Genomic DNA, 25,756 nt, shown 5'->3' with positions numbered 1-25,756 from the left:
GTACATACTGGGTTGTGGGCTCAATTTTAGTGTAAGGCATGCAGGAGGCAGCCTATCAATGATTCTCTCCCATCACTGGTTTCTCTCTCTCTCTCTCTCTCTCTCTCTCTCTCTCTCTCTCTCTCTTTCTCTCTCTCTCTCTCTCTCTTCCTCTCCCTTCCTCTCTGAAATCAATAAAAATAGGGTTTGTTTTTTTTTAATAAAAGAAAGAATTGCAAAGTATAATAGAGGTGTTTGTGTGTCTGACCTGGTTACTAAGCATGGCAGGGCAAAATCCACAATTAGCACCATTTTAAAATATAGAGATCATAATGAGTGCTGATATTGCTAAAGGTGAGAAAATGGTTGCAAAACAATGATCATAGGCAATTGAGAAAGGTTAAAACAGGGAACCACTTGGGGGTCTGGAATGGATTAATTCAATTTACTTTATTTCTGATGGGGAAAATGATTCAGTTTTCGAACAAATTGTTTCTTGAACAGCCTTTGGAAATGAATTAAGTTCGAGAACTGAGGTTTCACTGTAGATCTTCCCAACCACCCCATTAACATGACCTAAATTTATTCAACTCCTTGTTTGGCTTGCAATTTAAATAGTTGAGGCTATATAAACTTGGCTTAATTTGAACTTTCTGTTCTATGTTTTTAATGCAAGGACTTCCAGATACTGAGATACCAAATAATTATTGTGGCAAAGTTGCTTTTAGCCTCCAACATAGTATAGTCAGATTTGTTAGATGAGTGTCATTTTCTTTCCTTTTTTTTTCTTTTTTTTTTTTGAATTCATAAATCAGGCAGATAATATCTGCACTAACTGGACATCTAACCAAGCACTTGATGTGTGGCCTGTTTCTTGTCTAGCCAAGCCCAGGACACTTAAAACTGTGACCACATTTTGTGACCCACGGCAAATCACAATGAAATGAAATTAAACATGGACTTAGATAAAAATGGTTGCTGTAGTACCTTCTTGGAGTGGTTAAAGGATTAAGGGGTTTGGTTGATCCTGTGATGATAACCAGGTAAGAGCTATCAGAAATAGTTTCTAAACTGTACTCAAAACAGAAGTTCTCTGAATTTATTGGTCTTGTGCCTGCCTCCACCTGAGGTCTTTTCTCATCAAAATATCACAGTTCATTTTTCTTCCCTACAATCTGTTATAGTTAGGCCCCAGAGGCTGCAAAAATGAATGACATTGACTCACAACCCAGTCAGCGAGATATGCTTGAGGACAGATAAACTATATAGTTCCAAGTAAGTGCCGCAGGAGAGGTGGTTGTAAATGGAACTGTGGAGACTTAGGAATGAGCCCCATGGGCTGGAGAAAGGGGAGGGGTCTCATGAAAATAGTGACATTTCCATAGGACTTTAAGGAATGCCTAAGGAATTGGGTGGGGGACTTCCAGGCAGAGAAGTAGACTTTCCTAGCCTGAGGGACACCGTCGTGGTATTTAGAATGATAGCTATCCCCCCCAAAAAAAGATACTCCCTTTGGGGCTTGGCAGATGTGATTCAGTTGAGGATCTTGATTTGGAGAGATTTTTCAGGATTATCCAGTAGGCCCAGTCAGTATACTAGTAATCACAAGTGTCCTGATAAGTGAAAGAGGGAAGCAGAAGGCAGACTCTGAGTGATGCCATGTGGGAGAGACCTGACCAGCTATTGCTGGCTCTGAAGGTACCAAAGAATGAACCAAGGAATGAGAAGCTGGCACAGGCAAAGAAACAAGGGTCCCCTAGAGCTTCCAGGAGGAACACAGCCCTGCCAACTCCTTAATTACCCATTAAGACCCATGCTGAACTTCTAACCCACAGAACAGAAAGATAATAAAGTTGTGTGTTCAGTCACCAAGTCTGTGACTTAAGTGCCATCGAAAGGAGCCATAGAAAGCAAAGGCAGCCACACACAAAGAAGGATTTGGTGTGATGGAATAATGGGCAGGGGCAGGAGAAGGGGAATGAAGTGGTCCTTCCACTGTGAGAAACTTAATGTCATGCAAACGAGTTTGGATTTTATCCTATTATAGATAAACAGTGGGAAACCAGCAGAGGATTTTTAAACAGGAACGTGCAATGACTATACTGCTGCCAGATTCGTCTTAAAAAAAAAAAAGCAATGTACAGCTGAATCTCAGGTTTCACGGGGCATTCTGACAAAGGGTATCTAACCAGAGGTGGGCAGTGATGGATAGAAATCTAGAATCAGCATGTTATTCAGGGCAGGTGATTCAGTTCTCTGAGCTAACCTGAAAGGACATTTGTAGGCATGAGCTAAATTAATAACTGAAGGAAACTCATTCACAATTCCTAGTAGAAGGACACAGACAGTAAAGCAGAAAGGCCAAGTCGCACTTGACTGCTTTGTTTCTGCCAGGCAGCTGCTGAGCTGGCTACATACCATGCCTGTGTGAGCAGAGAGCTGGGAAAGCTCACATTTACCATGGTTAACTTGGGAATGATGTTAGGTGGGTAGTAGCTGCTTACAGTGCTGTGGGCTTATACAGGCTCAGCTGAGGAGTTGCCATGATCAATTAGCAATGTTTGCCATAGGCTCCATATTCCCGGGGGCTGACCTAGCTCCCGTGTTTAAATACATGGAATGTAGTCACTCTTTCCAGACATATTTATTCGGCCTCTTTAATGTTCAAGGGCTTAATATCTGTCCTGCAAAACCTTACAGTCCAGTTGAATTGACATCTCCGAAAACCTAACCTGAAGAAATCTTCTACCTTAGGGTCATAAGAGTGGCTTTGAATTGAAACTAAACTGTATGTCAGGAAAAAATGAGTAAGAGAGAAACAAATTTTTCAGGAATGATTAAAGGAAGCCCTGGGCTGATAAAATCTGATACTGGAAAGAACAGTAAGACTTGATTAAGATTGATATTAATGAAAACAAAACCCTACATCTATATTGTGTAGCTTCCATTTGCATAACTTTGTAAGATTTTTTACCCAAACTTCCCTATAAAGTGATGCAATAATTGTCCCCTGCAAAGGAAGAGCTCAGCGTGAACTGTTCCTCTTTTTTGAATCTCCTCTGCCTTAGTCTCTGGGATGTGTGCCTTAGATGATTTTTGTTTTGCCTTTGCTGTTGTTGCTTCATGTAGGGTTTTTTTGGTGGTGGTGGTGGTTTTATTTTATTTTTTATATATTTTTATTGATTTGAGAGGAACAGAGAGGGAGATGGAGACAGAAACATCAATGATGAGAGAGAATCATTGATCAACTGCCTCCTATACACCCCACACTGAGCATCGAGCCTGCAACCCGGGAATCGAACAGTGACCTCCTGGTTCATAGGTCAACGCTCAACCCTTGAGCCATGTCAGCTGGGCATTTTGTGTTTGTTTGTTTTTTATTGCTCTTCCACTGAGTGTTCACCTTTCAAATTTCCCTAGGTTCTACCTCACCTTTTCATCTTGTGGCTCACTGTGTTCTTCCCAGGTAATTTAATTTAATTGCATCAGTCACCCATACACCAGTGTCTCCGAATCCATACCTCCAGATAAGCCTCTCTTACCTATTCAGTAATTCAGAATGAAATATTTATTTCATTCAATAAATATTGGTAACTTGACAGCTTATAATCTAGTGGAGGGTCAAATGTGAAGAGACAATTACTGTGAAAAGGTAGAGTTATGGGTAAAGGTCAGTGAGGAAAGGAGTGCTAGGGGCTCCCCGGGCGTCCTGGAGAGCTTCTGAACCATGACGTGAAGGCTAAGTAGGGTTCACCAGATGTGCAAGCTTGTGGAAGGCAGCATGGTGAGAGACACAGAGGTTCTGGGGGGCTTCAAGGAGTTCAGGAAAGGGATGCTCCAGAGATGAGGTGAAAGAGGTCATGAAGGATCATCTATGCCCTGCCGAGGACTTTATAGTTTCATACTTCTGACAAAATGAAGACACGGAATATGTTTCAAATCAGACTTTTTAGCATCAGCTGACTTCTGCAATAACATGGTTATGGACCGGAGGACAGGCAAGATTAGAGGCACGTCAGCAAGAAAGGAGTCTATTAAGTGATGCCAGTCAGACATGATGGGCAGGTGAATCAGGGAGTGGTAGCCTTGTGGGCTGAAAAGGAAAGGATGTCACTGGATGACTGGGGTCAAGTACTGCTGATGTGTGGCAGGCACACCCTCTCAATGGCAATTCTCAAGGCTCTTCTACCAAAAGCAATATTTTGCATCACTGAATGGATTAGCTTCCACTGCATTGGCTTAGGCAGAGGGACCTACAGTAAGGAAAGAGGATACACAGAGCTGCGTGTGTGGGAAGAAGTCAGAACTTCATCATCACAGGGCACAGAATTTCATAAGAGAGGATGGCAGAGAGAAGGAATTAATTCCCTGATGGCTCTCCTGCTTCCAGCAGAAGCATTTGGGCTTTGCTGATGAGACAGAAAGAAACTTAGTGTGGGGTGGGCTTCTCTAATTCTGGATCACAAAGTAACTGTTTTGAGAGTCTGGCCTGAAAAGTTGACTCTTTGTAATCAGTGGGAAAGAGGAAGCTGGCTGAGATTTTTAAATATACTATAATAGTAATCCCAATTCTTTCTTTCCATTGAGGATTTGAGTGGCTCATGGTGCCAGGAAGAGTATAAGGGAAGGCTTTGCCTCTTAAGGAAATAAATGGGTTGGAGTCAAGTGCTCCTGAATTACCCACTGAAGGGGCCCATCCAGTTCCAACAAGGCCAGAGGAGCCTGGGGCTAATTCAAATCATGCTTATCTGTTTATTTTAAAGCAGTTCCTCTCACAGGCAAACTGGGAGGCTGCTGTTCCGGATACCCTCTTGAAACTAGCGAGAGCTCTATAATATCTGTAACAAATTGACCAGCAGTTAACTCTTATTCCAGAGGCCAGGCTCCCTGTAAGGAGGCCGGTAGATGTCTAGGGACTGTGCTCTTAAAGACCACTTTCTCTGGTCTTCAGCAGAGGGAGGTATTTGAATGAAAACTGTATTAGTGTTTGGCTCCAAGAGACCCAAGCCTTGTAGTAACTAACTATAGATATTTCTTGCTGCTCAGCAGCTATTGTTAATTTCATTTTGTAAATTTCTGCTTTTCCAGGGAAGCCTGGGCTGGGCTGCTTTGCCATGTTGCTCTCTCCACGCCATCTTTTTGTCATTCCTGCTGCCAGTCCCAAGTGAGAGGGAAAGTTTTTCCCCATTGAAGGTTGGGACAAACCTAGACTCCTTGGTCTCTGAGTGAGTCTAACCTCCTGATAGACTTCCAAAAGTTTTTCTCCTTTCTAAAACACTTTTGAGGAACTTGAAATTAAAGAAATATTTGAGTACCACCAATCCTTTGCTTTATTGGAGGCTGAGCACTTCTCCCCAGTACATCTGAATCTAGGACTTAAGAGTGGATTTCTGGTCCTTTCCTGCCTTCATAGGATATCTCATCCCCACCTCCAAGTCATGGCCATTTATCTCCCCTTCTTTACTGGGGTGGTAGTTTTTACTTCCTAAGTAATAGATCATGTGTCACAAAGTCTTTTTTATTATTTCTCCTAAGAGCCCATAGAGGCTTCTTATTAATAGAATTTCTGGAGGGGTGCCTAATATCCAATAGTGTTCTAGAGATGGGCCTTGCTAAAAGATGCTGTAACAGGTTTTTATTCTTAACTAGAGGCCCAGTACACGAATTTCATGCATGAGAGAGAGGGGATTCCCTCAGCCCAGCCTGCATCCTCTCCAATCATGGATCCCTCTCACAATCCAGGACTGGTAGCTCCCAACCACTCACTTGCCTGCCTGCCAGATTGCCCCTAACCACTTCTGCCTGCCAGCCTGATAGCCCCCTAACCACTCCCCTGCCGGCCTGCTTGCCCCTAACTGCCCTCCCCTGCAGGCCTGGTCACCTCCAACTGCCCTCTCTTGCAGGCCTGGTCACCCCCAACTGCCCTCCCTTGCAAGCTGTCTTGTGGCGGCCATCTTGTGTCCACAGGGGGGTGGCCATCTTGTGTGTTGGAGTGATGGTCAATTTGCATATCACCTCTTTATTATATAGGAGGATTAGCATGCCATGTTTGTTTCCACCCCCACTTGTCAAAACTGCCCTGTCACCTTTATTCATCTTTCAGGACTTGGCCAACCCCAGGAACATTTTGTGACCTTTCCAGCTGGCCCTCCAATGAATTTCTGTGGTATTTACCCAGTTTGGTGCTTAATTATATGACTTTGTATGCAGATATCAAAATTCCGGGCACTTCTAGGGTAAAGACCTGGTCTTAAAATGTTTTAATCTGCCCTGGCGAGTGTGGTTCAGTTAGTTGGAACAACATCCCTGTATACCTCAAGGTCACTGGTTTGATTCCTTGTTATTGGGGCACATATAGGAGGCAACTGATCTCTCTCTCTCTCTTTCTCTCTCTCTCTGTCTCTGTCTCTGTCACTCTCTCTCTCATAAATAAAAAAAATTAAAAATAAAAAAAGCATGTCCTCAGGTGGGATTAAAAAAATAAGTTTTTAATTCCCACAGGAATTGGTACTAATAGTAGCCTTATAAATACTTTGAGTTCAATTAATTGATATGACTGACTCCTAATTATTTTCCTCGCTTGCATGAACCTTAACTGCCCAGCTGAGAAATAATTGAGAACACCTGGAAAGTGTGCTCAGCCTAACAGGGCCTTTTCCCATCAAAAGTGATAGAAAAGCAAACCTTCCTTCAAAAATTCTCTGTGCAGATCCTCGAATCCACATTTTCAACTATCTTCTAATGTTTTGTTTAGTATATTTCCTATTGTCACACTGAAAACCACTTCTCTTGGGGAAAAGGGTGATCTTAGAATATGTGCTAAAGTATTGCTCTTTGTACAAATTTTAAAACAGTACTTTTAAAAATAATAAATAATCACAATATTTTAAATTATTTTTTAATCCTAATTATGACAGTTCAGAGGTACCCAGGCTGTGGTGTTCCTCATTGATAACTGTATGCAGTTTGCTAGAGCCCTGGGCTGAGTTGGATGTGTTTCTATGAGGGTTGGTGGCTTGACTTCTCCTCTTTTCAGTGTCATCATGGATGGAAACGAACAGCCTGCGTGTGTTCTGGTGCAGTGGTAAGACCCATAGGGCATGACTTCTGCTGTGATGTTATGAAAACCAGAAGTGCTAGGGGGAACTTAAGGGACAGCGTCTAGTGCAGTAGTCGGCATACTCATTAGTCTACAGAGCCAAATAACAACAGTACAATTGAAATTTCTTTTGAGAGCCAAAGTTTTTAAACTTAAACTTCTTCTAACACCACTTCTTCAAAATAGACTCACCCAGGCCATGGTATTTTATGGAAGAGCCACATTCAAGCGGCCAAACAGCTCATAGTAAGAATTAAATCGAGTAAAACTTTAAAGAGCCTCTTTTGGTCTGTTTTTCAAGAGGATCCAGTTCTTAGTGAATGTCTGTTAAAAATACTTGGCAGGAGTGATTCGGAGAAATGCTCATTATGCAATTCCATTTTGTGATAATGGGCTGGTAGAGAAAGTAAACTAAAAAACAAAACAAAAACCCACTAAAGCTTTTTAAACTACCCTCTCCAGTTATAGAGCATATTTTTTTCAAGTAGATGAAACTTTATTAAAAGAACAAATCCTGGGTGATCCAGATCTGAACTGTGGCTCTGAATGGCCCTAATCATAGAGCCAAAGAGACAAGGAATGCAGATTGGTTTTAACATTTTGAAATCTAAATTAAGTAGGCAGTTGCTTTTCATTTCAAGAGTGGAAGAATGTATATTTTGGAGGATGGGGAAACTTTCCCCGTTTCTTCCATGTTAGTTCTTCTGGCTGGTTGAATCATTAAAATGACGTAAGGCAGATTGGCAGGAGAAAATCAAATTTTCAAAGTGCTCACAGGGAATTCGCACAAACAAGAAAATTCCTAGGAAGGTGGGGCAATCTGAGGTATAGATGCTATTCTAGATTAAGGAGGGAGAAGGGAGGCCTAGGGCTTTAAAGGGAATTAAGTAGGTCTCAGGGAGATGAAGAGTTAATGTTTAGTAAACAAATATGTTACACCCTCTTGAATCAAAGACCCTGGGCGGACTTTAATGAAATAGCTTTGCTGGGTTCCTCCCTAACACTCCTAGATCAGTTATCTTTGAAGATCTTGCCTTCCTGTAGCAGGTATTCTATCTTAAATTCTTTTAGGCTGTAAGGGGAAGGCCAGAGGGTCTTCCTAATCCTGCTGGACCTGGACTGTTTCTAGCTCAGAATAATCTGCCTAACAGAGGGACACATCTTAGGGCTGTTCATTCAGAACCTACACAGGCTGCTCCCATGTGGTCAAAGATGGCCACCACAGATGGCCAGCAGGGGAGGGCAGTTGTGGGAAGTTAGGGGTGACCAGGCCAGCAGAGGAAGGCAATTGTGGGCGATCAGGCCAGCAGAGGAGGGCAGTTGGGGGTGACCAGGCTAGCAGAGGAGGGCAGTTGGGGGAGACCAAGCCAGCAAGGGAGGGCAATTGGGGAGGGGACCCAGGCCTGTAGTGGAAGGCAGTTGGGAGGGACCAGGCTTGCAGGGGAAGGCAGTTGGGGGGGGGGGGGGTGGCAGCCTTTCAGGGGAGAGCAGTTGGAGGGGGACCAGGCCTGCAGTAGAGGGCATTTGAGGAGGGGGACCAGGCCTGCAGTGGAGAGCAGTTGGGAGGGACCATGCCTGCAGGGAAGGGCAGTTGGGAGCCAGCAGTCCTGGATTGTGAGAGGAATGTCCAACATTCTTCAAGGGGTCCCATATTGGAGAGAATGCAGGCTGGGCTGAGGGACACCCCCTCCCGTGCGGGAATTAAGTGCACTGGGCCTCTAGTTCTATATAAGATGATTAGGGAAGGCCTGCTGAGGAGGTGACATTTGAGCTGGGACCCTAGGAGTCAGAAAGAAAGTATGGGAATGAGTCTTGTAAGTACCCAGGGCACTGCTTCCAAATGAAGGAATAGCAAGTGCAAGGGTTCCAGTGTATGAGGCATATTCTAAGATTAGCAGAACCCAGTGGGGCTGGCGGGAAGTGAGAAATGAATACTGTGAGGCAGCCAGGCACCAAATATCCTAGAGGCCGTGGAAGGGCCTTCTCTAGCTTTTACCCTTGAGTGAGGAACCGTTGCAAATGTAGATTGTGTTAGTGTTTTCTTTTAATTTTCTTTGAGGCATTCACCATGCACACATTGTTACTAATCATTCAAAAAAAAATAAGTCATTCATGCTCTTGCCTAGCACAACCAACAATTACTTGAGCACCAATCAAATTTTGTCATAAGGGAATTTTCATGATAAAAATTATACTTTAAGTTGCAAGAGTAGACACAAGACCCCTCTGTAGGGAATTATCAAGTGAAATGAAATTTCAAGGCCCCAGATGAAGGTTGTGATAATCATCAGCCCCTCTGTGGTATAGCAAAGATCCTGTGGTCCTTGGTCTGAAGAGGAAAGGTTGGGTAAGTGGCGTGGCCACAGATGCTAGGGTGATCATCTCCAGGTAGCAAGGTAAGACAGGCAAGGCTCAGTCCTGTACTGAGCTGCCCCAAGAGTGGGGTTGAAGGGAGAGGCCTGCATCAGTAGCCATGGGGAACATCCATCTGTGCGTGGCAGCCTAGCAGCTGGCCCAGCCTGCCTACCTGAAGCCCTAAAGCAGTGTTTTTCAACCTTTTTTGGGCAAAGGCACACTTGTTTCATGAAAAAAATCACGAGGCACACCACCATTAGAAAATGTTAAAAAATTTAATTCTGTGCCTATATTGACTATATATAAAGTAATTCTCTTGAATAGGAATCAAATAAACACAAAGAAAGTATTTTATAATTACTTTATTATGAAATATTCAGTAAACAAAATTGTGAAAAATTATAAAATTCTTGTCTTGTCTGCACCTACGGCACACCAGGCAACATCTCGCGGCACACTAGTGTGCCGCGAAACAGCGGTTGAAAAACGCTGCCCTAAAGGGATCTGAGCTGATTCACCTCTGCAGTGTGCTGAGGACAGCTGGAGGTTACAGTTGCGGGTAGGAGCAGAGGGTCCAAAGGCTTTGGAAGCATGGGTCTGTTTTCAGCCTCTTGGAAACACAAGAGGCTGCTTTTTCTATGGAGAACAAGTTCCCTTGTACTGTATGGTATACAAGCTGGCTCCTGGGCCATCCATCAAGTCACATTTGGCTTGGCAATCACAGTACTTCACCCTGGTTGAAGTCTTTGTAGTGACATCTTTATCTGAATATGAACAACCCCCTTGCTCTTTCCCTCTTCTCTCCTCACCTCGCCATTTCTTTTCTTTGCCAGCTGCAGTCGCATCCCTGGCTGTAGATTTGTAAGATTTGGTAGAATTTGTAAGAATGGTAGATTTGGAAGAGGCCTAAGAAAGAGAAGGGTCTGTGGCTCCGAGGATCAGCTAACTGTCAAGGGTCATTTACTAGTAAAGTGGCAAAACTGAGGAAAGGAGCTGAGAGATCACTCCCAGCCTGTGGGTCTTAATCCTAAAAGGCTAAACTGGTCCTCTCTTCACACCCTCACACCCAAACTTCTGTTCTTGTTCTTACCTTAGGGTCCATCCCATGTTATATATCAGGAACTTAATTCCACCCTAATTCTGATCTCAGCTCCTTGGCCACAGGGAGACCTGTCACAACTTCCTCCTCACAGCGGCTGTCACTTGGAACACTGGCTGTATTCCTATTGCTACTCTCTGTCTTCGTTAGGTACTTAATACTATCTATCCTTCACACCCTTAATGAGTTCCATAGCTTTATCACGGGCAGTCCCACCAAACAATAACCAACCTTTTTAAGAGTTTTCCTTAAGAACTGTCCTCTGAGGTCCAGACAAGTGCTCTGTGTTTGGCCAGTGGGAAGCCATCTGTGTATAATCAAATGGGGGGAGACCGGGGAGGAGGGTTTGAGAAAAGCACTTTCACTATCAAGGCTTAAGGGTGTGCAGTGCCAGAATCTGCAAGAAAATGTAAACTCACAGCTGTGTCAGGCCATGAATCATGTTTAGGAACGCATGCTAAGAATATTGCTCTCTGATTTATAAGCCTGTGTATTTATTCTGCAGGCTGCCCTGGGGGAGGGGGGAGGGGGGAGGGGGGGGTTGCCTCCTCCATCCAGGCAGTGCTGGCCTACCTGGACCTGCAGCGAAGGGCAGACGCTTTAATAAAATAGCTCCCTGATGTGTGGGACGCTCCGTCATCCTCCCAGCCAGAGGGGAGTTCTGACTCACTGAGATGTACAGGCTTCCAGGGATCCCCCAGCTTCTGCCCGGCTTCACTATGGGTTTAGGTGCTTATGTATTAGATACATCAAGATCTTGGGAGATGGGCTTGCGATGAAATTAAAGCAACTGAAACTTGGTGGAAGTAGTGCTGGAGGTTAGCACGTAATAGAAATTGGACTATACATGAACATATTAATCTCCCTATATACATCTTCTATAATATTAAAAGCATATATGCTAATTAGACCAGACACCCTTCCAGATGAAGCCGGGCCTGAGGGAAGCCTGGGTCCCGGGTGCCAGAGGGAAGCCAGTGCCGGCAGCCAGGGGAAGAGACATGATTGGTTGCCTCTCACGCATGCCCTGGCTGGGGCTGAGGATCAAACCTGCAACTCAGGTAATTGAACTTGAGACCCTTCGGTGCTCAGGGCAACACTTTAAGTACTTTGGCACACCGGCCAGGGCTAGGCCTCCCTTTCTAATTTGTATAAAGAAAAACCTATGGGGAAAAAAATCAAAGTTTTTTCATACCACAAATTCTAGTTTTATAAACAAATATCTATAGTAGACCCATTTTATCTTACTTAATGATAATCATATCATTTGTAAAGGAAAGACTTTAATATCATCTTTCCTCTTCTTTTATGATCATTTTATTTCTGAGAACTTTAGTTTATATCATTCTTACTTTTAATCAGAAAAGCATACCACATGGGGAAAAATATAATAAAGATCCAGAAATGGTTTCTTAATACTTTGCACCATCAAAAATTAAGTACCAGAAAGATGGTATCTGTGCCAATAGTTCATTTTTAGGTTTTAAAAAGTGTCTTAAAACAGATCAGTTTTTTGAAAAGTATGTGCCATTTGTGTATTAAAAAAAAAATAGCAGCATAAAATTCTGCATATGCTTTAACGTTAGTGTAGTCAATAGAAGAGAATGAGACCTTTTTTCTAGCTCTTTCTAAATTATTCAGTGAGTTTAAAGAGCTCCTCTGGTGGTCATTCACAACAGTCCAGCAAGACGGGGTATATATGTCCTAGTATCCCACAGTTAAACAAAGGAAAGGGTGTACCGAGAATGCTATGAGGTCACCTTCCCTTGGTCTCTTGTTCCGCCTAGGGAGTGACTACTTTCCTAAGACAAGTTCTAATTCCTCCCACGATATGCTGCCTGCCACGTAGCTCTCCATTGATGACAGTTCATAAATTTAAGAGGAGCTGCTGCTGCTTATCACGATTCTGTCCGTCAGATGTTCCGTAGAGAGAGGCAAGTGGACCAGGCGGGAGCCACCATGGTCTCTGCCTGGCCACCGGCAGCTGGCAGGCCCTCCTCCCAGTGCAGCAGCGCCTGTGCGGTGCTGCCCAAAGAGTTGTTAGGTGAAATTGCTAATTCGTGTACTGACTAGTATGTGCATTTCACTTACAGTGCCAAGCACTGGTTGTAGACACACAGGCACTCCTTTCTGCAGAGAGCTGGCTGTATAGCCATAGGCCCCACCACTCGGAAAGTCTGGTGTCACCTTAACCTGCTCTGCAGTCAGCCAGTCATTGAATCTTATACATTCTAATTACTGTTCCTCATTAGGATCTGCCTACATCTTCCTTCCAGCTGCTTTTAGTTCAGCCCTCTCTGCCTTCCCTTTCCTTCCTGGATATTGTTGTAGGCTCCTACCCATGTCTACCTCACCAGCCACACAAGAACAAGGTGACCTTTCTAAACACAAAACTGGCCAAGTCACTGCCCCCTTTCAAGACCTGTGGGTGCGCCCCATCCTTGGTATTTCATACCATTCCTTCCTTATCTAGACCAGCTTCCTTTCCTGTCTCTTCCTCTCCCTTCTTCTGCACACTACACGCAGTGCCTAATTACATGCAGTTCCCAATTATGCCAGATTCTCGCTAATCACCATTTCTTGGAATATGCTTTTCCTCTTTTTGAGTCAGCTTCCCTTCTGTGTTGTACTTGGTGAACTCCTTGAAGATTAAACTAAATAGTCACGTCTTCTAGGAAGTTCTTCCTGGGCCCCAGGCCACTTGGGTCTTCTTATCTATACCACAATGGGTCTTGGCACCCCCTTGATGGGGCCGTCATCACACTGTGTTATGATTGTTATTTTACTTTTCTCTCCCCCTCTCAGATTCTTGGATGGTAAGTATTGGACTATGTCTTACCTTTGTTTTCCATACCCCTGACATTGTACCTGACACAGGGAAATTTCTTAGTTAATGTGTATTGATTTGGCCTGACCAGTGTGGCTCGGTGGTTGAGCATTGACCTATGAACCAGGAGGTTATGATTCGATTCCCAGTCAGGGCACATGCCAGAGTTGTGGACTTGATTTACAGTGGGAGGAGTGCAGGAGGCAGACCATCGATGATTCTCTCCCATCACTGATGTTTCTATCTCTCCCTCTCCCTTCTTCTCTGAATTCAATAAAATTTTTTTTTTTAATGTGTGTTGATTTGGATTGAACTGATTTGTCTAGATGCTCCTAAAAGTAAAAACTATGCTCTTCCATACTTTTGTGTAATAATCACATTGGCCATCTAGCTCAGGAATTACCTTTGTGTGATTAGAAGTATCAAGAATCTCTGCATAACCCTGGCCGGTATGCCTAAGTGTCTAGTGTCAGCCTGTACACCAAAGGGTCATGGGTTCCATTCCCAGTCAAGGGCATGCACCTGGGTCAAAACTTTGATCTGCAGGGCCCCCTTCAGGGCATGTGTGGGAGGCAGCCAATCAGTGTGTCTTTCTCACATCGATATTCCCTCTCTCCCTCCCTCTCTCCCTCTTTCTCTAAAAATCAATGGGAAAATATTCTCGGGTAAGGATTTGAAAAAGAAAAAGAATCTCTACACAAAAAGATTCTTGAACATGGATAAGGAAGAAAATGGACAGTACGAATCTCTTTCTATAAAATGACTTTGGACACTGAGATAAAACTTAGCTGATTTAGCACTTAAATGATTTGGTTCTAGACTGCAGTAATTGGTATAGGAACATTCTTCTCTTATAAATTTCTTGGCCTTTGATTTTGGGTTCCCCATAGACCATATTCAAACATCTTTAAAACTCAGTATATACTGACCTTGAAAGAAGTTAGGGGAGAAATAATGGACTAGTAACAATTTTGTTGATACTGTTTTCTTAAAAACTGCCAAAGAAAATCGTTTTTTAAAAAGACTAATGTATACAGTTTTCATAAATTATGATATGTGGGAAAGGAAGTTGGAGAAATATATCCATAACTAAGGCAGCTATCAATTTTGAGAAGTTAGCATTTATGACATAGTGAGTATTTCAGTGCCTCTCTCCATTTCACAAGAAGTTAGGATTTCCCCTCCTTGTTTCAGGAGTAGAAACACCGTGAGAATGTCTTAAACCCCGTGGTCTGCAAACCACGGCCAGCCACATGCGGCTCTTTGGCCCCTTGAGTGTGACTCTTCCACAAAATACCACGGCCTGGGCGAGTCTATTTTGAAGAAGTGGTGTTAGAAGAAGTGTAAGTTTTAAAAATTTGGCTCAAAAGAAATTTCAATTGTACTGTTGATATTTGGTTCTGTTGACTAATGAGCTTGCAGACCACTGTCTGAAACTAAAAGGCAGCCTTGTGGTTGTGGCATCATTTATGCACAAGTGGGAAGAGTGGAAACTCTCCATAGATGTTGTGAGAAAATCGAGTTGTGTAACTATAAAATTATTCATCATAGTTGATGGGGAAATGCCAGCATGGAAACTGACAAGAAAATACAATAATGTGTATTCATTTAGTTCAAAACACCCTTAAACAAGGGACCCCTTTCCTCCAAACTCCAGAAATACCTGGTCAATGTTTAATACAGGTAAAGAAACAAACAAAAAATAAGATTCAACAAAGCATATTGTTAAACATTTTTAGATAAAATACATTTGATATTTTTTCTTTGATTTTAATTATTAGAGAAATATTCTGTGAAAGTTTTTCCAAACACAACAAAGCTTAACAATTTGTCCATTGATATCCTGGTTTTGGAACTAGTGGCCTTTGTTCTTGTATTTTGAAGGACTGCATTTCGAGCTGCTGGATTATAGTCCTTGAGGTTCATTCTTCAGTGACTGACATGTCTTTCACAGTGCTGTATAGTGTGATTAACTGAACTTTCCTTAATTCGGTCTGTAAAATCTGACAAGCTGAACAAAGTACATTTATAGGCTATTTCCCCAATGTCCAAAGTGACATGATGTCGTAAACAATTGCCGTCAGATTCCACATAAGTGTGGCTTCTTAAGGCAAGTGCACAAGCATTCCTGTAGCCTCCCAGTATTGGGGAAATTCTAAATCGAGGAGCTATTCTTGTCATTGAAGACATTTCCTCAAGACAAAACTGAGACTAGTGCAAGCTCCGGTGCCAGGAAAGAGTGTCCGAAGTTTGGTATAAGCAGCAAGCGCCATGGGCAGATTAGAAGACCGCTGAGCTGTGGGATTCGTGAGAAGGGGAAGGTGGAGTTGGGAAAGGATGCTGGGCTGTGGCCATAGCCTATGTGACTGAGCTTTGTAAGACTCCCAAGCCACCCACCTCTAAACCCGTGGCCGTGTGCCCAGCACTAATAAATATTTTAAAATATTTTAAAATATACATATGAACTGAAGGAGTACAGCGTGTTGGAATAGTGGAGTCTTACCAAAAATAATTAATGTATTAGTGTTAATTTAATGCTTGATTTTCAAAAATAAATGTTCACAGAGAGGTGAACATGCTCTGATACAAACAACCTATAAATTATGCATTATGTTTTCTGTTATCTTAGTAACTTTTCAAAATGAAAAAGGAGGAGAGAGAATGGGGAGAGGGAGGAGTGAGTTTGCTAACCGAAATTCTTGCATTCCAGTGACAGTCTTTCTCTGTACATCTCAAGGTCTCTGAGGGAACTAGATGCAGCTTCAGAAAGGGTTACTGTTTCTAGCCCAAAACTCCTACGACGTTATTAAAATAAACTAGAACAACAAGCAGTATCCCCTTCTCTTTCTTCTTGCCAGCACAATGTGTTTGAACGTATAACCCAATGTGGCTGGCCTTTGTTTGAAAACAGCTCTTGAGTTATGCATTTTAATCAGTTTGATCTTTCCATGGGATGCATTCTCTTTAATTGGGGGGGCGGGCGAAATGCTGCAGTATACTTACTGCACATTTATTAGATTCTATCCTCCACTTTGTCCTGTCTCTCATTCCCTCCCAAGGGAATTTAGTTGGGCATCTAAATTCTGACCTATGCATTGGAGAGTCCCAGATGAGTGACCCCAGCTGTACCCATAAAATGCTCACTGCAGTGTCTGCCTAATGGGACAACTCATATATTTTCACACTTGAGTCCTGCACAAGGACCCAGTGCTGAAAATCACTTCTAATTATTTCTAGTGGTAGGATGACAATCAATAATGTCTTAAACAAAACCAAACAGAAGGTCTGTCTTTTAAGTGATACAATCTGAAGGATAAAATGAAAATCAACTTGAGAAGCATGATTTCAGTAAAGGATGCTGCATACATTATGTTGATAATTCCTGTTTATCAAGCCAAGCAGTATGTAAATGCTTTATGGCCATGAATCATTATAATTGCCCTGGATTTGGTAAGGACTTGGCCAGAAAAACACAGCCTATTAAGGTGGCTAGATCCAGGATCCTGGCCCAGTCTATCTAAAACCTGAGGTCATGCTCTTCACAACCATTCTGTATCGAATAGTTCACATTTACAACCTCCCTGTTCAAAGGAAACCCCGCATTTGGCCAAATAAAGGAAAACATTTACACAGTCATAGCAAGGGTATCTGGCATGCCCCGAGCCTGTGCTATCTCCCTCAGCCACGCGATTCCTGTGGGTGGAGTAATGAGCTGGCCTTCCTGGGGCAGGAAGGCACCCTAAGCAGGCGGGAGTGTGGACACCTAGAGCGCTAAGAACTCTCCTCTTTCCCAGTGAACTAATCTATGGTCTGAAGCTAATTTATCACCCTCACCCCTAGTACCTCTCCTCACTTTTATTGTCTACGGGATTGGAAAAATAGTTTCTGCCTTTGGAGAGAGACCCATTCATTCAGCAGTTCACTGAGCACTGCAAGTGTCAAGGACAACTTCAGACACTGCAGATACCAAAATCAATGAGGCAAATAGTATGGTCAGTGCGATATTGGCATAAGAATAGACGTAAATATTAGTGAAACAGAATAAAGAATTTATAAATATATTCTTTTTTTACAAGAAGGCAAAATAATCCATTGTAGAAAGGATAGTCTTTTTGCCCAAGCCGGTTTGGCTCAGTGGATAGAGCGTTGTTCTGCAGACCAAAAGGTCCCAGGTTCAATTCTGATCAAGGGTACATACCTCAATTGCAGGCTCTTCCTGAGCCCAGGCCCTGGTTAGAGCGCATGCAGGAGGCAACCAATCCATGTTTTTCTCTGACGTTGATATTTCTCTCTGACTTTCCCTCTCTCTTCCACTTGCTCTAAAAAATCAATGGGAAAATATCCTTGGGTGGAGATTAACCAAAAAAAGAAAGAAAGAAAGTCTGTTTACAAACAGAGCTGAAACAACTGGATGTCCATTAGAGGGTGGGAGAGGGAATAAACCTCAATCCATACCTCATTCCATACACAAAAATAACTGGAATAGTCTGGCTGGTGTGGCTCAGGTTGAGCATCAACCCATGAACCAGGAGGTCACAGTTCAATTCCTGGTCAGGGCACATGCCCCAGTTTCATGCTTGATCCCCACTAGGGAGCATGCAAGAAGCAGCCAACCAATGGTTCTCTCTCATTGATGTTTCTAATTCTTTCTTCCTTCCTCTCTTTGAAATCAATAAAAAAAATATATTTATATTAAAATAATAATAATAATTAAAATGGATCAGTGTAAAAACTACAACTGGGAAGGGACAAAGGATAACTGTTGGTAGTTATTGAAACGTCCTCCATCTTGTTTATTATAGTAGTTACATTGGTGTATAAATTTGTCAAAACCCATTAAAATACATACCCAAAATGGGTATATATTTATTGTTTATAAGTTATACCACAGTAAAGTTGATTTTCAAAAATAAATCACATTTTTTGGAGTCATATTCATTGGAAAATGACAATGAATTTAGATAAAATCCAAACTCTTCACTTTGTCCTGCAAACCCCTAGGTGGCCTAAGCTTGTCTATTTCTAAGACCCATCTTGTCACCTGTTTGCTTTTGATGTTCCTTCTTCCTGGAATGCTCTTCTCCTGGATCTAGGTGTGGCTGATTCCTAAAGCACCCCAGCTCAGTGGCTACCTCCTCGGTGCAGTTTCCCAGATTGCCTAACTCATCACTCAAGTGCATATGGTGTGTTTTCAAAGCATCATTAGTTGAAATTTTACTTACATGGCATTTATTTATTTTTTGCTCCCCTACCCCCCTCCCCACCTTGAGAATATAATCTCCACATAATAGAAAAGGTCTGTCTTCTCTACTCTTCTATCTATAGGACTAAAATACTGTCTGCCTAATAGTGAGCTTTCAATAATAATTTTTGAGTGAATAAAAAGGGTAAGGAATTCAGATTCTATAATGCAGACAGTTCAGAGACATTGAAGGTTGCTAAGTAAAGAAATGGCACCATATAATTTGTGCTGTAGAATGGTTATAGGGACTGAATTTGGAGTTGGGGAGAGATTGAAGGCAGATCCTGTAGAAGGCTACCACACCATTTCTGGTAAGAAGATAGGGAGGCCTGAACTAAGGCTCTCTCAGAGGAGATTGAAAGAATGGAACAATACAAGCAACATTTAAGAGCTGGGATCAACAGCTTATAATTACTTATGTTCTATGGGTATTAAGAACAACAGTTGAATTCAGGACTAATATCCATTCATGCTTGTGTGGATGGTGCTGCCCTAAGCTGAAATAAGGAACCAGACAATGTAACATGTTCAGCAGATGAGATGAATTTGTTTGGGAATGTTAATTTTGAGTTACCGTCAGAACATTCTGGCAGAGATGTCTTTTGGGCAGTTAGTAATACCAGTCTGAAACCTAGAAAAAAGTCAGGTCTGAAAACATGGATTTGAAAACTGTCAGATTGGAGGTAGTAATAAAGGCAAAAGAATGGAACCTTAGGAAGAGCTGTGAGTAAAAGGAAAAGAGAGCCAGTGATGAAACTCTGGGGGTTAACTAACTTTCAAGGATGAGGAAGAGAGGAACTGGTACAGAATAGTAAGATCAGGCAGGGGGAGTAGAGTGCAGCAGCCTAGAGAGAGTTTGGGGGGGTGGGGGGGAATTAATAGTGGTGATCACCACAGAGATTTGGCAAGAGAAAGATTGAAAACTTAGCAATGAGGAGTGACTGGTGACTTCAGCAAGAGCTGTTTCAGTGAAATGCAGGCAAAATACAGAATTGGGTATTTAAAGTAATTCTAAGGGGAGGAATTTAGGGCAAAATGCAGGATTTTTTTTTTTAAAAAAAGTGGGAATTCGTGCCTACAAATATTAGTATGAGAAAGGTGCCTTTTGAGAACAGAACTGGGCTATGATGCTTGATTTGAAAGCTGAAGATATCCATAGCATTGTGAAAAGCAGCTACTGAACCTATGAAGCCCTGATAACAGATTGCCAGATGTCACCAGAAACCTGGCTGGGGTTGGAAATAGTTCCTTAATTTGGTAATAACGTGGTTGTATGATTATCTCCAGTATATGCTGGCAGAGTCATGGCAACAGAGAACAGAGGGTGAAGATGTTGGGGATTGTGGTCTATAGGAACAGGTCTAGACTGAGACAGAATTGGAACATGAAAGGGGGGAGGAAGGAAGATAGAGACTGAGAGGAAAAAAAAAAGAGAGGGAGGGCTAGAAAGTCCAGTAAGAGGAATAAGAGATCTGGAGGAATGGTAGGGTGCAGTTCAAAATAGTTACTTAAAACTTCAGAATTACTTGGAACTTCAGAATTTAGAATTTGGACAGATGAAAGTTCTAGAGTGTGGGCTGAATGATTAGTGGTCAAACGGAGGATAGAGATGTAGGAGAAAGTTAGACTTTTGGTCATGGAAGTACTGCCACCCATCATGTCACTGTCTACATACTAATTTTCACCAGTCTCTGGGAGGCAGATGAAGAAACTAGGGAATTCAGTGAGTGATCATGAGTTGATAGATAACAAAAACATAAAACAGAGAGTCAGATGCCTTAAAGCTCAAAGAACAGGGGCAACTGCATGAAAGGGAAGGCGCATCCTGGAAGCCATAATGGAGACTTAGGAGAATGCCAGACTGATTCTGGTGGAGCCCTTCCCTGTGTTGGCAGGGCTGTGACCACTGACACAGACAGGCAGTCATGTTCACTGGAAGAAAACTGGTTAAGGAACCACCCAAGTGAACAGTCAGTTCATCCACAATGAAGACAGGTGATGGGGTGGAAAGAGACATTGTCATGCTAAACGAAAGAAGCCTGAATCAGTCTTTTAACTTTCTGAAGTAATGTGATATATTTGTAAGAAATATGTATTTGTTCCTATTCATTGCTACATATTTCAGTAGTAAAAATACTAATTATTTGTTAGGATTCCTGGGGAAAATGCAATTTACTATTTGGAACACTGAATTTGTGTATTGTTTAAACATTTTGTAGGTATTTGAGCTGGGTTTCTGACATTTTATAAATAATATTTTTAAACTACAAATGCTAATATTTATGTGTGTGTGGTTTGTTTGTTTTAACAGGTTCTTAATCAAGATCCAACTTTATGGACCCAAGTCAGGTTTGTCCCATGGCCTGCTGTGAACAACGTGCTGTCTGATAAAAGATTCCACTGGCAAACCATCTCTGTTGCCTTACAGAGCAAGCAAAGAAGATGGATCGATTGAAGAGCCATCTGCCTGTGTGCTTTCTACCTTCTGTGCCCTTTTTAATCCTAGTATCCACTTTAGCGACTGCAAAGAGTATGACTAACAGCACTTTAAATGGCACTGACATGGTCTTGGGCTTTATGCCCGTAATCATTGCCAGAACTGACCATATCATAGTCAAGGAAGGGAATAGTGCCTTGATTAATTGTAGTGTTAATGGCATCCCTGATCCACAATTCAAGTGGTATAATTCCGTTGGCAAGCTGCTGAAAGAAGAAGAGGATGAGCAGGAGAGAGAAGGAGGTAGGCTTTAAAGTTGGGTCAAATGTCATAAAGTATAAATATAGACTATGGAGCCAGCACCTTGAATGTGAGTTGTTATTATTTGGGTCATTTAAATACCTCATTTTGTCTTCTTTCTGAGACAAGAGTGAAATTAATAGCCTTAAGGATTCAAAGCAGTAATGAATTCATTTTTTTTTTCACTCTCTGACTCAGAAAACAAAGGATAAACATTAAAGCCTTTTAAAAGGCCTCTTGGCATTTTGTAATTTAATGAGTATAAAATACTATAGGGACGAATGTAAAAAAGATTTTCCCATAAGTATATATTCCATTTATAAGGGAGTTTTATTTTGTTTCATGGCAGTTGTTTATCATTAAATGTTAGTTTAATCCGTGGACTGTGTATTTGAAGACCACACTTCTTGAAGGAAGTCTCTGTGCAAGTTCACAGCCACCAACTGGAGATCAGCCTGGGCTCTTGGGGACCTGGCTGAAGTTTCTAGACTGTTTCTTGCGGTTGAGGCCAAGAGGGAGGAAGAATGCAATGGCAAGGAATAACATGTCCTAATAGGAGAACACTTGGTTTTTAATAAATGAGTTTCTGACCAAAAAGGGTGAATCACCTACCTAAGCACTGAGCCTACTTCAGGGAAAATTCCAGCCAGAGAAAGGATTGATTGGGTCATTGGAAATTCAGACATTTCTTGTGTTAGGTGTGGGAATTGAACACCCAAGCCTGATCCATTGACCTGAGGGAGTTAGTGTTCTTTCCTAAGCATTTTCTTTGAGATCAAGTAGGGGGTTCGGGACCTGGGAGTAAAAGACCATTGTTCTGAAGTCACAGCTTATTCCTTTCTTTCCTTCATGTTGTCCTTTCCTTCCCAGGGCACTTTAACCAATCAACAATCCCCATAAGAGTTTCTGCTCCAAGGAAACCTACATTTTTAATCTCTTTCCCTCATTTTATCTTAATTGCTCTGAAAAAAGAATAGAGGCTAATGCTTCATGTCTTATTAGGAGCTGAGTGAATAGAGTTTTCTTGCAATTGCATACTCCTGCTTCACAGCCCTGCTCCTAATGGTGAAGGTGGCTCAAAGCTTAACATGGTTGTACTCTAACTTCCATTGCTTTGGGTCAGCTATTCAAAGATGCACAGCATAAATAATAAAGTGTTATATATTTGGTATCATGTATATGTTTGCATGTTCAACCTGGAAGAGTAAAATTAAAGGACCACAGAATTTTTTAAATTCGAAAGGACCTTAGGACAATGTAATCCAAATTCCTCTTTTACTTAAAATTTCCCAAGGTCCAATTGTCAGTAAGTGGCTATGACTAGAACCTTCACTAATGACAGTGGAAAGATGAGATAACTCCTCTCCCCTGACCCTACCCACATTTGGTTATCATTCCCATAGTTCCTTCCCCCCAGACTACAAGGCAAAAGGAAGTGACATCACACTTGTGAAGAAGGACAGTAACCATGTTAACATATACACACTCAGGTCCCTATAATATTGTACATCAGATCTTTCTGCAGGGCTGAGGCACTTCAAGGTGACTGAATTGAGGGGAGCAAGGACTCCAACCTGAATCTACCTTTCCTGTGGACCTTGGAGTAAAGGTTGTCCCTGGGTATTAGAGAGTTGAGACTGAGGCACTGACACCTCTAAGTCTTAGAGAGAAAGAAAATGGTGGAAACAGCCCAGTCCTGAGGCCTGAATTTCAGTTGCGACAAATTGAGTGCTGTCCCGAGGTAGCACCTTCCTGCTTCCAAGAGATCATATGATGCCTTAATTGAAAAGGTCTTTATTGCTGTTTAATTCATCTTGGCAAGCTGACTCTGTACCCTGCCTTCGTCATCTGTGTGTTGGGAAGTGGAACGAGATGGAAGTTACATTTGGCTCTGTGTTCTTTTGTTTTATGGGTGCACAGGTGGTCTACAGTAGCAGCCTGTCAGTGACCCCTGGGCCGTGGCAACCAGTGGAGAGCCTTTGGCACAAAGAACTAACTGCTAGATCAGAACTTATTAGCGTCATCATGTTTGTAACCAGCAGCCTTGCTGATAAATCAGCCTGCTATTTTTGATTTCTCAGATGGAAGATTCACTGTAGATTTTTTTTAAAGAACTCATAAAACAAGTACTTGATGTTCAGCCTTTGGAATTACAATGCATAATTATAGTAATTTCAGAACATAAGTAATATGGGGCAATAGAAAACACTGTACCTAACAACCAAGTGGAACATAGGAAAGAATAGAAATGGCCCTCTTCATTATAAAATATCAGAATTTTAGTCCTAGAATGACCTATTAGAGAACCCGTAGTCTTCAAATGGAGAAAAATGCCTCTATTATATCACTGACATAGATTTTAATTTTCATGCTGATAGGCTAGAGAAGTTTATGAAATGCTACAACTCAACAAAGAGGTGATTGAATAGAGAATGAAAAATGATGCTAATATCCTGGAACGTTGCCTAGATACAGTAGACTACTGTAAAAGCCAAACTCACAAAATGAATGTAATTTTCATTAACAGCCACTACCAATGATGAAGCCCCCATATCAAGTTCCCTGTGCTATTTCTAATCTTTACAATAAGCATGACGGTGAGGTATTATCAGTCCTCAAATGAACAGCCAGATAATTGGAGAGAAAATTACACCACAGTGCAGCCAAACTAATACATATTTGTTCTCACTCTCTGTCCAACCAGCAACTAGCCGCTCATCCTACAGGTCTCAGTAGGTGAAAAATGTTGAAGAGCATCTAACCCAGCCTGAGTGCATGAGAGAAGCCCTCCAGGAGGGAAGAGGCGTTGTAACCACCGCCATCACAGTTTGACAGTATTAGGCTGTGTGCTGTGACATGTATATACAGAAATGTATTCAAAATCATCTGGGGAGTTGCTCCAGGAGCACACTACCATTCGCTTTGTGATTAGTAGGGAAAAGAGCAATTTCATTTCTTGTTTGTGCTGCAAAAGTGTGGTAGCGATTATTCATGCCAGCCTGCCCTCCTAGAGAATGGGGCTATTTCCTGGTATTGGCAGAGGCTTTGCTTTTTTCCCTGGTGCTTGTCACTTCAGTTCCACAGGACCAGGAGAGGTCAGTATGTGATCTATTTCTGGAGAAAGACTTTTTGTGTTTGTCCATTTGTTTTTTATCATTCACTGAAGGACATGTTTGGGGTCAGAATTCAAATACCATGAATAATCAACAAACGGCCATGCAATGTGCTGGTTTCCATTTTCCTTTTGCTAGAGATAAGTAGAAATATATAGTTGTCCGAAAGTATTATGAAAAAGTCTTAGTTATTTCAGGTACATATTATTAGGTGCATTTCTGTTGTGGCTTGTTACCTTGACTTGAAACTATTTAAATGTACATTAGCACTTTTATCAGATGCTAAATAACAAGCATTTCCAGAAAGTCGGTGGTACAAGTCTGGGTTGTTAGTGATGAATCTTCCTTAAAGTTGGGTTTTAGGCCTTTTTGTGGATTTGTTTTCCATACTCTTATAGCATTCTGTCACCAAAACTAAGAATTATCTTTGGAAATAACATGCACAGGGTAACTGAGCAGAACTATACACAAGTCCACACTCATCACAGCTGCTACTCCAGTTCTGTGGTCATCATTATCAGTTTTGCACTTTAGTTTATATCACTGCGTTGTTTTTATCTCTCTGCTTTTCAGATTTTTTAAAAATAGACTATGAATTGACTTTTAACTACTTCTGCAAAGGACATCAGCAGGCTGTGCCAGCCAAGTTTCAACCCTGTAGATACAGTGTAGTGTATCACACCTCCCTACGTAATATCCATGGAAGGAGGTCAGTCCCCACAGCATTGAATGTAAATTGTCTTTGGACTCAAAAATCAGCATGAAGTAGTGTGTTAACTTATGAAAATATTATATTGAATACCCCTTTTAGTAGGTTCAATATTTGAGATTTTAAAAAATCAACTTGTCAAAAGGAATTAAAGTATAGGGATTATAAATAATTACTGGAAATTCCAAAGAAGCACATGATAGTTTTCAGTTGAGCAAGTTCCTTAACTTTTTCTTTTGGTTAATCCTCACCTGAGGATATTTTTCCTATTGATTTTTAGAGAGCAAAAGGGAGGCAGTGATGGGAGAGAGAGAGAAAATAAAAACATCAATGTGAGAGAGACACATTGCTTGGTTGACTCCCACACATGCCCGACCAAGGCTGAGGATAGAACCTGCAACAAAGGTATGTGACCTTGACTGGGAATTGAACCCTCAACCTTTTGGTGTGTGACCTGATGCTCTAACCATAGACCCACACTGGCAAGCACCCTTAACTTTTATGAACCACACTTTTCCTATCTGTAAAACAGAGACAATTCCTTTTACTACCATGTGAGTTTGTGAGTCTTAAATAAACACACACACAAAAAAAAT

At 41.8% G+C, this 25,756-nt stretch overlaps 1 protein-coding gene across 1 annotated transcript in view; it reads left to right on the top strand.

The window, feature by feature from the left end:
- Nucleotides 1-25,756, top strand: part of MFAP3L (microfibril associated protein 3 like) — a 41,816-nt gene that overhangs the window by 2,886 nt on the left and 13,174 nt on the right. The window contains exon 2 of the mRNA XM_084884382.1: nucleotides 20,913-21,341. Within this exon, the coding sequence (XP_084740508.1) occupies nucleotides 21,044-21,341 (298 nt within the window). The 5' untranslated portion in view covers nucleotides 20,913-21,043. The remainder of the gene's footprint in view (nucleotides 1-20,912; nucleotides 21,342-25,756) is intronic.

The sequence above is a fragment of the Pipistrellus hanaki genome (assembly GCF_964339955.1).
Source record: "Pipistrellus hanaki genome assembly, chromosome: 5".
In the NCBI taxonomy this organism is placed as follows: domain Eukaryota; kingdom Metazoa; phylum Chordata; class Mammalia; order Chiroptera; family Vespertilionidae; genus Pipistrellus; species Pipistrellus hanaki.
This window is presented reverse-complemented; position numbering and strand designations above follow the sequence as displayed.